Source organism: Ornithorhynchus anatinus, chromosome 2, assembly GCF_004115215.2.
Source record: "Ornithorhynchus anatinus isolate Pmale09 chromosome 2, mOrnAna1.pri.v4, whole genome shotgun sequence".
Taxonomy (NCBI): Eukaryota; Metazoa; Chordata; class Mammalia; order Monotremata; family Ornithorhynchidae; genus Ornithorhynchus; species Ornithorhynchus anatinus.
In genome coordinates this window covers 111,338,654-111,354,063 of record NC_041729.1, presented here as the reverse complement: position 1 = coordinate 111,354,063, position 15,410 = coordinate 111,338,654, and the positions used below count along the sequence as shown (strand labels likewise).

The following is a 15,410-nucleotide window of genomic DNA, read 5'->3' as shown; positions in this document are numbered from 1 at the left end:
TCTCTTCTTATCTGCAAATGATTCTTATGACTGTCTCCCCCATTAGATTGTAAATTCCTTCAGGTTGGAGACTGTGTCTACAAACTCAATTGTACTTTCCCAAGAATTAGTACAGGGTTCTGCACATAAATGATGCTCAAAGAATACTATTGATTGATTCTGATTAGATGTTCCAGGAAATTAAGAGAACTAACATTTTGTTGAGTGTTAAAATTATCAATATATGCCTTTATTTTTCTAAAATCCTTTCATATTCACCACCTCTGTAGGTATCATTGTACCTATTTTACCAAAGAAGGAAAAGCATAGAAAGGTTAATTAAATAATATCCAAAGTTACAGCAGACTAGTAGAGAGGTGGGACTAGAAGTCAAGCATCCCAACTTCCCAACCCAGACTCTTTCCACTAAACCACCCTGCCTAGCATGGTATGTAACCTTTTTAAAATATATTTTTCAAAATGAAAATCTCTCAAAAATGTGACCAGTGGTTACTTTCTCATGTTTGATTTTGGTAGCTGATGGATCACTTGAAAGCTGGAATTGAAGATGTATGTGGACAGTGGAGCCACTATCAAGTGAGAGACAAGTAAGGAACCTAAATTCCTCATTTGCTTTTTATGCCTGGAGAGAAATATTCCTATCTAAAGACATAAAATTCCATATACTCCATTGCCCCACCACTACATCTTTCAGTGCTACATTTCAGTCCTAACCATTTGCCTTGATCTGGAGCTCTGGCTTCCTGTGCAGGCAGCCTGCTTACTGCTTCCCCTATAGCTCATGACCAATCCAGAATGAGATTCCATAACACCAAGCAGCAGTGTCTGGAACAAAGATGGCCCCTGAAGAGAAAGGGGTTTGTTATGAACCCATCAAAACCCACCTAGGATATACGATTACAAGGCAATCATATGATTGCAACCTAAATGTTGAGAAAGTTCCTTCTTCCCCTAAAAGCAAAGGTGGCAAAGCAACTGCTCTGAAGAAATAAAAATCATTACAGGGATAATCATCAAGACTAATGCCCAGAATACCAACCCAGTCTCATGTACCTATACATTTCAGTTGCCTCTAGACGGTAGGCTCATTGTGGACAGGGAATATGTTTGTTGTTATATTGTACTCTCTCAAGCACTTAGTACAGTGCTTTGCACACAGTAAGTGCTCAATAAATATGATTGACTGACTGACTACTGGATTAGCTAGCCACTCTGTAGACCCAAATCTGTAGAAAATCTATACAGTTTCTCTAGATTCAGGCTGTCAGGATATATTTTTTTCTGAATTTGCAGCATTCAAAGTTATCTGCATCATAATGGCCCAAACTTCTGTAACTACCAGTCTAAAGAAGCAGTGTGGTCTAGTGAATAGATCATGGTCCTGGGAGTCAGAAGGACCTGGGTTCTAATCCCAGTTCTGCCACTTGTCTGTTGTGTGATCTTGGGCAAGTCATTTACATCTCTGGGACTCAGTTCCCTCATCTGTAAAATGAGGATTGACACTGTGAGCCCTTTGTGGGACTGTGTCCAGTCCTATTTGCATGTATCTACCCCAGTGCTTAGTACAGTGCCTGGCACATAGTAAGTGCTTAGCAAATACCACAATAATAATTATTATTATTGGCATCTGGCTGAGTAAGTCAGATTAATTGTGCTTGCATCTGCTGCCCTTATGGACTATTAGAATGGAGTATTTGTTCCAAGGTCTCAACCTGCCCTGACTTCTTTCTTGCAGTGGGAACCAAGCTATCCCCATCCTTTGTACTCTTTGCCCTGATTGCAACTTGTGCCTTTCCTTTGTCACACTAATTCTCAGTATAAGTAGGGTAACAAACCATTCTTCCTTGCTTTTGCTTTTTCTATTTTTCTTCTCTAGATCATGGACAGGCAATGTGACTCTAATTCTATTGTATTGTACTCTCCCAAGTGCTTAGAACAGCATTCTGCATGTAGTAGATACTCAATAAATACCACTGATTGCTTCTTGTATTTTTATCATTCTCTTGCGTTCTTCCTTTTTAAAATAAGTATTACAGATTTAGGTTTTGGTTTCACATAAACCTGTTTCCTAAGGCTTTAATGGGCATAATGTAATGATTGCTTTCTCTCCTATCTTTTTTTCACAATGGTATTTAAGTACTTACTATGTTCCAGGCACCCTACTAAGCACTGGGTTGGATTCAAGATCATCAGGGTGGACATAATTCTTTTTCATTCATTCATTCAATCGCATGACTGTTTACTTGTTTTGATGTGTGTATATTTGTAATTCTATTTATTTATATTGATGCTATTGAAGCCTGTTTACTTGTTTTGGTGCCTGTCTCCCCCCTTCTAAACTATAAACCCATTGTGGGCAGACATTGTCTCTATTGTTGAATTGTACTTTCCAAGCGATTAGTACAGTGCTGTGCACACAGTAAGCACTCAATAAATATGATTGAATGAATGAATGAATTTATTGAGGGCTTACTGTGTGCAGAGCACTGTACTAAGCATTTGGGGAGAGTATTATCATAATAATAATATTGGTATTTGTTAAGCACTTACTATGTGCCGAGCACTGTTCTAAGTGCTGGGATAGATACAGGGTAATGAGGTTGTCCCACGTGAGGCTCACAGTCTTAATCCCCATTTTACAGATGAGGTAACTGAGGTACCGAGAAGTTAAGTGACTTGCCCAAAGTCACACAGCTGAGAGGTAGTGGAGCCGGGATTAGAACCCATGACCTCTGACTCCTAAGCCCATGCTTTTTCCAGTGAGCCCTGCTGCTTCTCTATAATATAACGATAAACAGACACATCCACTTTCCTAGATGGAGCTCACAGTTTTATTCCCCATATTACAGATGAGATAACTTAGACACAGAGAAGTTAAGTGAAGTTAAAGTCACACAGTAGGCAAGTGGCAGAGCTGGGATTAAAGCTCATGTCCTCTGACTCTCAGTTCTGTGCTCTTTCCACTAGGCCAAGATGCTTCTCTGCTTATTTTTTTTTTCTCTGTCACTCGCTCTGCTTTTTTCATTCTGTCCCTGCCTCTCTCCCTCTTTCTGCCTCTCTCCCTCTTTCTGCCTCTCATCTTCTCAATGTGGGCCTCTCTCTGCCTCTCTTTTTGACATATAATCCCACTTGTTTTCAGAAATGTGGATAAACAATATCAGTGCACTAAAACTAGAAAAAAATTCATTTCAGGTTTAAAAAGTTTGACCACAAATATCTACGGAAAGTCTTGATCCGGGAGAACCAACCCAAATCCAGCATTGTTTCTCTATACAAGAAACTGGAAATGAAGCAGGCTATTGAGATGGTCGAAACTGGGATCCTGAATACTACAGCCTTTGTGATTCCACTCCAGTAAGTAACTTTATCTGTTTGTTCTGGGGAGGGCACATCAGAATGAATAACCTAAAGAGACTCAAGTAGTTCATTGAAATGCAAACCAGGACAATGAGTTTTATGATAGAATAACTGGGAAAGTTAACCATCCAAGTTAACCATCTCAAGATAACGTGGCTCAGTGGAAAGAGCACGGGTTTTGGAGTCAGAGGTCATGAGTTCGAATCCCAGATCTGCCACTTGTCAGCTGTGTGACTGTGGACAAGTCACTTAACTTCTCTGTGCCTCAGTTACCTCATCTGCAAAATGGGGATTAAGACTGTGAGCCCCACGTGGGACAACCTGATTCCCCTATGTCTACCCCAGCGCTTAGAACAGTGCTCTGCACATAGTAAGCGCTTAACAAATACCAACATTATTAAGATAATAGATAATCCCCTGTTCCTCCTTCTGGTCTTTGTTTTAATGGTATTTGTGAAGCACTTACTGTGTGTCAAACACTGTTTTAAGCCCTGGGGTAGATATAAATTAATTATGTTGGAAACAGTCTCTATCCTGAATGGGATTCAGAGTTTAAGTAGGAGGGAGAACAGGGGAACTCATGTACAGAGAAGTTAAGTGACTTGCCTAAAGTCATACAGCAAGCATTAGGCAGAATCTGCATTAGAACCCAGGTCCTCTGACTCCCAGGACCGTGCTCTTTTCACTAGGCTATATGCAATCTCATCTTTCCTGCCTGGGACCTCTTGCTTAATCCCCCTCGACTGCCTGGAATGCCCTCCCCCTTCACATCTGACAGATCATAGCTATCTCCATCTTCAAAGCTCTTCTCAAATCACATCTCTCCAGGAAACCTTCCCCAATCAATCTTCCCACTTCTCACTTTATATATTCCCCCAACTGACACTTCAGCTCTATTGTGCCACCTAGGGACTTCAGTACTCATTACCCCATAGCACTTATATTCTATTCTCTATTCCATCTGTTTATATTCCATTTTATTAAAGTTTATCTTCTCTGCTAGATTATAAACTCCTTGAGGGCAGGTATCTTAAATGCTAATTCTATTGTAGTCTCCCAAGTGCTTATTACAGTGCTCTGCACACACTAAATGCTCAGTAAATGCTCTTCATTGATCGTTTTGACTGATCCCAAGTGGAAAGCCATGGTCCCAAGACTTGGATGGATAGTTTTATGGAAACAATTTCTTGAATTGGTTTGGGTAGAGCCTTTCAAAGTCCTTTTCATGCCAAAGTTAACACATTTTAAGGTGTCTACAGTGCAGAGTATACCGTTTTCTATTTCTCACCCTCCATCAATCCTTCTCTTCTTAAACCCTCGCCATCTCCCTTAACCCGGAGCCTTAGCTTCTCCTGCCATTTCTCCATTATTTCCAAATACAGGTAAATGGCAGATAACATTTTCCTCTGGAGTGGCTCAAGTAAGTCAAATAGAGCCACTACCCAGCCACTACTATCTCTTTGGGAAGAAATGCTTGGAGTGTTTGTGGTGGAAAGGAGTGTGCTATCTGAGGAAGAAACATTCTGAAAAAACAAAGAGTTTGCTATGAACCAATCACACCCAGATAGAGTACAGGAAATTAGCCCCATGTCCAGGAAGTTGCACAAAAGGAGAAAAGTTTAAGTGTTTGCCAGATAGTTGGATTTAGGAGAAGTATATTTATTAATAATAATGATAATACTAATAATGACATTTGTTAAGTGCTTACTATGTGCCAAGTACTTTTCTAAACACTGGTAATCAGTTTGTCCCACGTGGAATTCACAGTCTCAATCCCCATTTTACAGATGAGGTAACTGAGGCACAGAGAAGTTTAGTGGTTTGCCCAAGGTCACACAGCAGATAAATGGTGGAGCCGGGATTAGAACTCAAGTCCTCTGAGTCCCAAGCCCGGGCTCTTTCCACTGAAGCCATGCTTGGTGAGAAAGAGTAGCATGGAAAGATCTTAGCAGGAAATGAGATGTGTGTACAGCAGATGTTTGGGCTTATGAAACAGTGTAAGCCTTTTTCCCCTTGAGAAGTGGACTTTTTGGCAAGTCACTTAACTTCTCTGTGCCTCAGTTCCCTCATCTGTAAAATGGGGATTAAGACTGTGAGCCCCACGTGGGACAACCTGATTCCCCTATGTCTACCCCAGCGCTTAGAATAGTGTTCGGCACATAGTAAGCGCTTAACAAATACCAACATTATTATTATTATTATAGTTCTGGGTACATCTTCAGAGAGATTCCCAGGTTTTAAATCCATGCTGTTTTGAAGGCTACACCTCTCTTCCATTACACCTCCGGACTGTTTAATAAAGTATTGCTTATTGGAACTGTCATGCAGTGATAGGGGCAGGGGGAGCACCTCGGTTGCAGCACACTGTCTCAACATCATCATGGGTATGTGTTACCCCTCCTCTCTCCCAGCAAAGTGTCAGATGGAGAGACTTTGTTGTGACCTCCATTTGTTCAAGGATTTCTACTAGGGTTAAGGGCAGCGCTAGGACTAGATCTCAGTACTGTTAACGTGGATGTTAATACCAAGAACGCACTGTCTACTCTTGGGAGTTTGATAAATTGGAGTCGGCTAGCCTAGGAATGGAACACTTTCCTCCCCTAACTTGTGATTTTTTTATTCTGACCTGACATATTAATGTTTGTCTTCCCCCAGAGTTGAAGCCCACTGTAGGCCGGGAATGTGTCCAGCAATTCTATTATACTCACCCCAGTGCTTACTACAGTACTCTGCACACAGTATGTGCCCAATAAATATAATTGATTTATGGATGGCATGGATTTCAGTCACAGTTCTCAGTTTACTGAGTGAGTTTACTTGAGAAGACAGCTAATGTTTAGAGCTGCAACAATGAGCATTTCTATCCACTTGGAAGTGGAGCTACTTCCACCTGCTTTGCTGTACAGGTCTGAGGATACTTTTCAAAGAAAATGTCTTCTTGCATTTGGTATCTGAAAACATGTGAAAAAATGAAGATTCTTCAGAAATTTCCCTTTCCATGGAGATGGAGAGGCACAGATTGACATTTACTGCGCTTCTAAATTGTTTGTGAGAAGCATTTATCTCAGTTGAAAATCAGCCCTGCATACAAAACATATTTTTGATCCATGTAGTTCCTTATTAATTTTTCAACCATTTCCCTTTGGGCTATTTGTAAAGTTTTCTCTAAAAACAATTCACAAACTTTTTTCTATAACAAATTGAAGCAGTCTGTTCAAATCAACCCTTCTTATTCCAGCCTCATGGTTTGCAAGAGCACTGTAGAGCTACTTTGGTTTGAAGAAAAAATCTGATAGTGATCTTAAAACAAAATTTGAAGCTCTTAAGCATTTAGTACAGTGCTCACCACACAGTAAACGATCAATAAATTCTGTTGATTGAATGACTGATTGTAAGCTCCTTGTGGACAAGGATCACATCTCTCACTCTGTTACATTGTACTTTCCCAAGCACTTAGCACAGTGCTGTACATAAAGTAAGTGATCACAGAATCAGCATGGCTTAGTGGATAGAGCACAGGCCTGGGCGTCAGAAGGACCTGGGCTCTAATCCCAGCTCTGTCACATGTCTGCTGTGAGATCCTGGACAAGTCACTTCACTTCTCTGTGCCTCAGTTACCTTATAAAATGGTGATTAAGAATCTGAGCCCGATGTGGGACCGGGACTGTGTCCAATCTGATTAACTTGTATCTACCCCAGTGCTTAAAACAGTGCTTGGCTCAAAGTAAGCACTTAATGAGAACCATAATTATTTATTATTATTAATAAATACCACTGATTGATTAATCAAAATGCAATGGAAAGGAGACTTGGAGGGCACAAGATACATTTTGATTTAGACTTGAACTCACTGGAAGCCAGTTTGGTACATAGTACAGAGAAGTTTCTTTATTAAATTCAAGGTGATTGAGATCTGAATAAACAAACTCCATAAAAAAGAGTGGATTCAGTGTTACCTCCTTTGAAAATGGGAAAAATCAATGTTGTTTAACTGGCTCATATCCTATTGTTTTTGAGAATCTCAGAGCTTGGTTTTCAGGAGCTGGTGATTCCTGAGGATCATTAAGAGTCTATGAATCATGAGTCTAAGAAACCCCTGGCACAGGCCACACAGACAGAATATTGAATAAGTAATACTTGATGAAGAGCTCATGTAATGGTTTTGAAAATCTGAGGATTAAAGGCTAACCCAATATTTTGTTCATCTTAAATTTAAAAATTCAGATTACTTGAATTAAAATGGATCAGTAAAATTCAAAAATCTTAAAAGAGCATAAATGATTTTAGACTTTAAGCTCCATGTGAGCAGGGAGCATATCTACCAACTCTGTTGTATTATACTTTCCCAAAAATGTAGTAAAGTGCTCTGCATACAGTAAGTTTTCAAATTTAAAGCATTAATTGATTGAATGGTGATCATAGTGTTTCAAAACCATGACCTCTAGTTAGGTAATGGCTATCTTTGGAGTTAAGCCTTCATTTCACAGATAACAGTTCAAAATAAGACTTCTAACAAATATTCTGGGATCCTCTAGATTGTAAGCTCATTGTAGACAGGGAACCTATCTACCAATTCTATTATATTGTACTCTCCCAAGTGCTTAGTACAGTGTTCTGCACACAGTAAGCACTTCAATAAATATGATTCATTGATTGAGTGGCAAAGATACTCATATGTTACTATTATTATATTCATTAAGTGCTTACTATGAGCCAAAGTATGATGCTAAGTGTTAGGGTAGGCCTAAGGTAATCAGATCAAACACAGTCCCTCCCACATGAGGCTCACAATCTAAGAGGGAGGAAGAGTAGCTATTTTATCTCCATTTTACAAATGAAGAAACTGAGGCACAAGCACCATAGGCAGAGGTCAGCCTAGAACCCAGGTCTCCTGACTCCCAAACTCAAGGTCTTTGCATTAAGCCACTCACTTTCATCTCCTCCACCATTAACTGTTACCAGTTCTTGGGGTTATCTTAGAGGCCCTGGGAAAAAAAGATCAGCTCCTCCATAGCATATTCATATATTTATTGCTCCTCTAATGCTGACCTTTTCACTTTACCTTGATCTCATCTATCTCACCACTGGCCTCTGCCATATGTCCTCCCTCTGGCCTGGGAAGCCCTCTCTCCTTGACAGACGATTACCATTTCCCCCTCCCTGCCTCAAAGGCTTATTGAAGGTACATCTCCTCCAAGAGGTCATCCCTTACTAAGCCCTCCTTTCCTCTTCTCCCACTACCTTCTGCATCATCTGTATTTGCTCCCTTTATTCATCACCTCTCCCAGCCCCACAGTACTTATTTACATATCTGTCATTTATTTATTTATTTATTTAGATTAATATCTGTTTTCCCCTCTAAATCTGTAAGTCTGTTGTGGGCAGGGAATGTGTCGTTTATTGTTATGTTGTATTCTCCCAAGTGCTTAGTACAGTGATTTGCACACAGTAAGTACTCAATAAATTTGATTAAGTGAATGAATTAATAAATGCATAGCCTCTGGGATCAAGATTCCCAAACCTCTTCCCAGAATAGCTGCACGAGAGCAATGAACCTTCAGTTTTAATTAGAGAAAGAACTGAGCCCACTACTTAAGAAAGAGCAATGTGCATTTTCAGAGCTCACATAGGCTTACAAGGCATCTATCTCTGGAACAAAAATTTCAGCCAGAAAGTTGGCTGTTTGTATATGACTGGGCTATACATATGTAAATGAAAATGTGATACGTGTTTTAGTCAGTTAATGCTATTTACTGCACCTTCACTGTGTGCAGATCAATCAATCAATCAGTCACTTACTGTGTGCAGTGCCCTCTACTAAGCACTTGGTAGAGTACAATATAGCAAAGTTGGTGGTAGACATGTTCCCTGCTCATAACGGCCTTACAGTCTAGAAGGAGAGACAGATATTAATGTAAATAAATAAATCATGGATATATATGTAAATTTTGTGGGGATGAGGGTGGGGTGAGTACTAAGTGCCCAAAGGGAACAGATCCAAGAGCATAGATGTACAAAGTGCTTGGGAGAGTACACTAGAGGAAGTTGACACAATTACTGCTCTCAAGGAAATGAACATTCTAGCGGGAGAAACAGACCCTAAAACAAAATACAGATGGTGAAGGAGCAATGGAGTTTAAGGGTATAAACGTAAGAAGGGAGTGAGAAGGAGTTAGGTAAGTACCTAAATACAAAGGTGACATGTAGTGAAAGGAAACAGGTTGGGGAGAAGAGAAATTAGTCAGGGAAGGCTTCATTTAAGAGATGTGATTTTAGTAGGCCTTTGAAGATCAGTAGAACAGAGGACTGTAGGTTCTTAAATGGGAGGGAGTTCTAGGCAGGAGGGAGGCTTCTACAAAGTAAGTAAGGGCTTGAGAAGTAGCATGGCTTAGTGGAATGAGAAGGAGCCCAGGAATCAGAGGACTGGTGTTCTAATCCCATCTCCACCATTTTTTGGCCATGTGGCCTTGGGCAAGTCACTTAACTGTTTTATACTCAGATACCTCATCTGTAAAACAGGAATTAAGACTGTTAGCCCCACCTGGGACATAGACTTTGTTCAACCTAATAAACTTGTACTTATCATAGTGCTTAATACAGCGTCTGGCACATGTGTTTCACAAATATTTAAAAAAATGGCATTAATGGCAAGAGAGATGACAGTGAAGAACAGTGAAGTAGATAGTAGGTTGGTATTGGAGGAGTGAAGTGTGTGGGCAGTGTTGTAGCGGGAGAGGAGCAGGGTTAGTAGGAGAGAGTGAGCCAACTGAGTGACTTAAAGCTGTCGGTGGGGATTTCCTGCTTGATGGTGAGGAAGTCATTCATTCAATCATATTTACTGAGTGCTTACTATGTGCAGAGCACTGTACTAAGCGCTTGGAATGTACAATTTGGCAACAGAGACAATCCCTGCCCAACAACGGGCTAAACAGGGGAGACAGACAACAAAACAAAACAAGTAGTCTGGTGTCAATATCATCAAGATAAATAGAATCATATATACCCATCATTAACAAAATAAATAGACAAATAATATAACAAATATGCAAAAGTGCTGTGGGGAGGGGAAGGGAAAAGAGCAGAGGGAGGGAGTGGGGGAATGGGGAGGGGAGGAGGAGCGGAGGGAAAGGGAAGGCTCAGTCTGGGAAGGCCTCCTGGAGGAGGTGAGCTCTCAGTAGGGCTTTAAAGAGAGGAAGAGAGGTAGTTTGGCGGAGGTGAGGAGGGAGGACATTCCAGGTCAGTGGTAGGTTCAGGGGTCGACAGCGGGACAGTCATGAACGAGGGACCGTGAGGAGGTTAGCGGTAGAGGAACGGAGTGTATGGGGTGGGCTGTAGGAGGAGAGAAGGGAGGTGAGATAGGAGGGGCTAGGTGATGGAGAGCTTTGAAGCCAAGAGTGAGGAGTTTTTGTTTTATGTGAGGGTAGATGGGAAATTATTAGAGGTTCTGTAATGGAAGGATCTACCTACACAGAGAGGCACACAATTTTAATTGTGGTAAAGTTAAAGTTATCTGAAACTTGCTTAGGTAACAAATGAATTAGTAGACTAACAGGTTTACTCAACAGATTCATTGCAAATTCTTTTGTCAGAGTAAGGTTATCAGTTCAATGCATAGATGTTATCATTTTGGTAATGTTTCTGTTGGTAGATCTGGAGTTTATTAAAAAAAAAGGTTTTCTTCTGAATTTCACCATTCTAGAAGAGTATCTGAAAACTGCATCCATAGAATTCATAAATATTTGAAGATATATTCATTTAAGTAACCAAGATAAATATAACAATTATATCTCATCCCTTCCTAAATGGTCAGTTTGAACTGGGGAAAGAGCCAAGTTCAGGATAATGTTTATCAAGTTTAACATGGTCATTAAAATACTTTCCTTATTTCACCTTATCTGAGATGATTTTCTGCTCCAGTAAATCTGAACTATTCTTCTAGATGTCATTTTTACTTGCCCAAATTACACTTTACTATATTCAACATTAAAATTTTTGTCTATGTGTGCAAATAAATAAATCTATTTACAAATACTTTTTGTACAAATAAATTTAAGGATGAATTGCAATTCCAATCAATTGGTCAAACAATTGTATTTATTGAGCACCTACCACAGGCAGAGCACTGGACTAAGTTCTTGGGCGAGTACAATATAACAGAGTTGGTAGACACATCCCACAATGAGCTTACAGTCTTACAGTCTAGTGGTAATTCCCTCACGACTAAGTTAAATCCTGGAATAATTTAGGGCTTTTGTGTTACTGTACCTTTCATTCAACAACAACTCTGGCATGAAAGTTCATGTTCTAGATGAAAACCAATCTAATAAAAATATGTGCACTACATGAGGAGCCTATCATTTAAGAACCTTCAAGCCCTTTGCAAACAGCAAATCACCTTCAACGTCCCTAGCTAGCATTGGAGTAATGTTATTTATGGAAAGAGCATTGGAGTGGAAGTCAAGCAGTACATGTTCTAGTCCCTCCCCTTGCCTACTGTCTCACCTTGGGCAAGTTATGTGCCTCACTGTAGCTGCAGTCTATAATGAGGCAACTTGCCCCAGTGTCCAGTAATGATGGTATTTATTAGCATTTAAAATATGTCAAGCAGTTCTCTACGTGTTGGGATAGATACATGGTAATCAGATTGGACGCAGTCTCTGTCCCACATAAGATTCACTGTCTAAGAGGGTGGGAGAACAGGTTTTCTAACCCCATTTTAAAGATTAGAAAACTGTGGCACAATGAGGTACATAACTAATATTTTGTTTTGTATGTAACTAATAATATTGTTCTAAACTAATATTTTTAACCAAGGAGAATACTGAGCCAATGATCATTAAATCAATGGTATTTATTTAAACACTTACTGTGAACCAAGATCTTGGGAGAATACAGTTCAATAGAGTTGGTAGCCCAATCACTGCCCACAAGAAGCATACAATCTAGTTGGGGAGACAGATATTAAAATAAATTTCAGATAGGACTTGCAGCAGAATATAGAGATATGACCATAAATGTTGTGGGACTGGCGGTGGAGTGAATAATTGATGCAGAATGGAGGGCAAATAGGGTGGGGAATAGAGAGATTAGTCAGGAAAGGCTTCTTGGAGGTAATACGATTTTAGTAGGACTTTGAAAATGGAGAAAGTGGTGGTCTGTTGGCTTTGAAAGGGGATGGAGTTCCAGATCGAAATGAGGACATGGGCAAGGGATAGATGGTGAGACAGCCAAGATCAAAATACTGTCAGTAGGTTGGTGTTAGAACAATCAACCAATTATTTTTATTGAGCACTTACCGTGTGCACAACACTATACTGAAAGCTTGGGAGAGTACAATGTCATAGAGTTGGTAGAAACGTTTGCTGTCCACAAAGGACTTATAGTTTAGAGGGGGGGCAGACATTAAAAATAAATTATGGATATGTACATATGTGCTGTGGGGCTGAGGATGGAGTGTATATCAAGTACTTTAAAGGTACAGATCCAAGTGATTTGGTAGTGAGAAGGAAGAGGGAACAGGGAAAAGGAGGGCTTAGTTTGGGAAGGCCTCTTGGAAGAAATATCATTTTATTAAGCCTTTGAAAGTGGGGAGAGTGGTGGTCTGTCATATATGAAAGGGGGAAGGAGTTCCAGACCAGGGATAGGATGGATGTGGGCAAAGTGTCATCAGTGAGATAGCTGAGCTCAAGGTACAGTGTAGGTTCTCGTTAGAGGTGTAAAGTGTGTAGGGTGAGTTGTAGTGGGAGAGGTACAAGATTAGTTAGGAGAGAGTGAGAAGTGATTGAGCTGAAGAGTTGTGTGTCACGTGGCTGGCTGCATTTTAGTGGGAGATCAGAGAAGCTAAAAAGGAGGGGAGAGCTTATTGAGTCCATTGGAGGTTTCTGAAGAGTAGGGAGATCTGTGCAGAACGATACTTTATATAAATTATCTAGGCAGCAGAGGGAAGATAGATTGGAGTGGGGAGGGAATGGAGAATGTTCTGTTTCTTGTTCTTGTTTTTCTTCTTATTGCCATTGCTTTTAAGTGGCACTGTGTTCGAGGAACTGTTTGAAGGACTATGATAGGTATAAGAAAATCAAATTAAGACTTTCTCTGGCCCACAGAAGTTTCTTAATCTAAGATGAAGATGCCATATATCATGGTCATGGTTCTAATCCCAGCTCTGCCACTTGTCAGCTGTGTGACTAAGGGCAAGTCACTTAACTTCTCTATGCCTCAGTTACCTCATCTGTAAAATGGGGATTAACTGTGAGCCTCACATGGGACAACCTGATTACCTTGTATCTACCCCAGTGCTTAGAACAGTGCTCTGCACATGGTAAGCGCTTAACAAATACCAACTTTATTATTATTATTATACATAAGAAAAGAATGTCATGGGTCTGGAAGCCACCTAAATAGTAATGCCATCACAAACGTTCAGATAACCAATCATTGGTACTTGTTGAATGCCTACTGTGTGCAGAATATGTACTAAATGCTTGTGAGAATATGTAACAGTAGACATGATCCCTGCCCTTGAGGATCTTACATATTAAAGCCATGAACCAAGACATTTTAGGCTGAATTGATTCTAAAAGTGGTGAAAAAAAATGTTTCCTCAAAGAAGTGTTTTGAGGGGTTTTTTTAAGTCCTTTGCGGAATAAGCCAGAAAAGGAGTAGCCCTCAGAGGGCACAGAAATGAAAGCCAAGTTTGGTCCAACTCTCATGGCAGTTTCCCTAAGAGAAGAAGCATGATGCTTTGGTTTCTTCCCAATTGTGTTTTCAGGACCCAGAGAATTCAAGGAACCAAGAGGCTTTCCCCAGCCGACGTGGAGTCCATGAGGGACATTCTCAGCCACAACATGTACCAAGTGCGACAAAGGGTGGGTAAAATTCATTTGAATTGTTCCTGCTCTTTGCTTTTCTCTGGCAGAACACAAAACTAGCGGCCCTGCCCAGCTCGGGCTACTGCAAGGGGAAAGGCAGGCCTCAACTCCGGCAGGGAAACCAGAAAGAAGCTGAGATTCTGGACTTTCACAGACATAGGAAACCTTCCTCCTGGAGGTGGGGCTTGCAGTGAGGAAAGGGGGAGGTAAATCCCAGAAAATGACTCTAGAGGTCAGGCTACCCTCGCTCTGAAATCAAACTATCCCTCTGAAGCTTCCAGTCCAGGCTCCAAAAAACCCAGAGTGCACAGCTGCAATTCCCAATAAATCAGGAATTCCCAAGGGGATAAAGGTGGGCAGGGTGAATACAATCTAAGGAATACTGTACTGTTTTAGAAGGAAAAAAAGAGTGAGTCTTTCTGGAGGAGGGAGATTAAGATCGGAACTAGAAAAGGGATAACTCCATAGACTGTGAGCCCTTGGAGGGATAGATCTATGTATAATTCTCACCCGTGATTTTTTTTCCAGTGCTTAGTAGAGTGTCCTGCATACAGTAAGTGCTTAATAAATTCTATTACTATTCTTGAAAAATGAGATAGAAGATATAGGTTAAAGTAATAATTTCTGAAAGGGCTATCAAGATGTTCACAGGGAGCAGGATCCACAGGAGAACAGATTTCAGGTGGAAATGACTAAGAAAGCTTGAGAGGGGGTTTGAGGAGCAGCATGGCCCAGTGGAAAGAATACAGGTCTGTGAGTCAGAGGACCTGGGCTCTAATCCCAACTCTGCCATTCGTCTGCTGTGTGACCTTGGGCAAATCACTTAACTTCTCTGTGTCTCAGTTCCCTCATCTGCAAAATGGTAATTCAGTGCTGGTTCTCCCTCCTATTTAGACTGTGAGCCCCATGTGTGACCTGATTATCTTGTATTTTCCCAGTGCTTAATTCAGTGTTTGACATATAGTAAGCACTTAACTGCTACTATTATTATATGATAGAACTTAACAAAATCAAGATGGATGAGGACAGGGCAAACCCGGAATGGTTGTGCAGCAGATTTCACTCCACCAAGATGGGGGCAACATGGAAACTTGATGGAATAGGCTAACAAATCAAAGGAAACACTTTTCTCCCCCAGTGGATGTTAAACAAAAGGACATTGTTACCTCAGGTAGTTGTATGGGC

General features: G+C 40.6%; 1 protein-coding gene across 2 annotated transcripts in view; it reads left to right on the top strand.

Moving 5' to 3' along the window:
• SLC9A4 (solute carrier family 9 member A4) overlaps positions 1-15,410 on the top strand; it is a 51,047-nt gene that overhangs the window by 22,159 nt on the left and 13,478 nt on the right. For both annotated transcript variants that reach the window (XM_007666806.4, XM_001514608.5), the window contains exons 7-9: positions 517-587; positions 3,193-3,354; positions 14,126-14,222. In XM_007666806.4, coding sequence (XP_007664996.1) covers positions 517-587; positions 3,193-3,354; positions 14,126-14,222 — 330 coding nt within the window. The remainder of the gene's footprint in view (positions 1-516; positions 588-3,192; positions 3,355-14,125; positions 14,223-15,410) is intronic.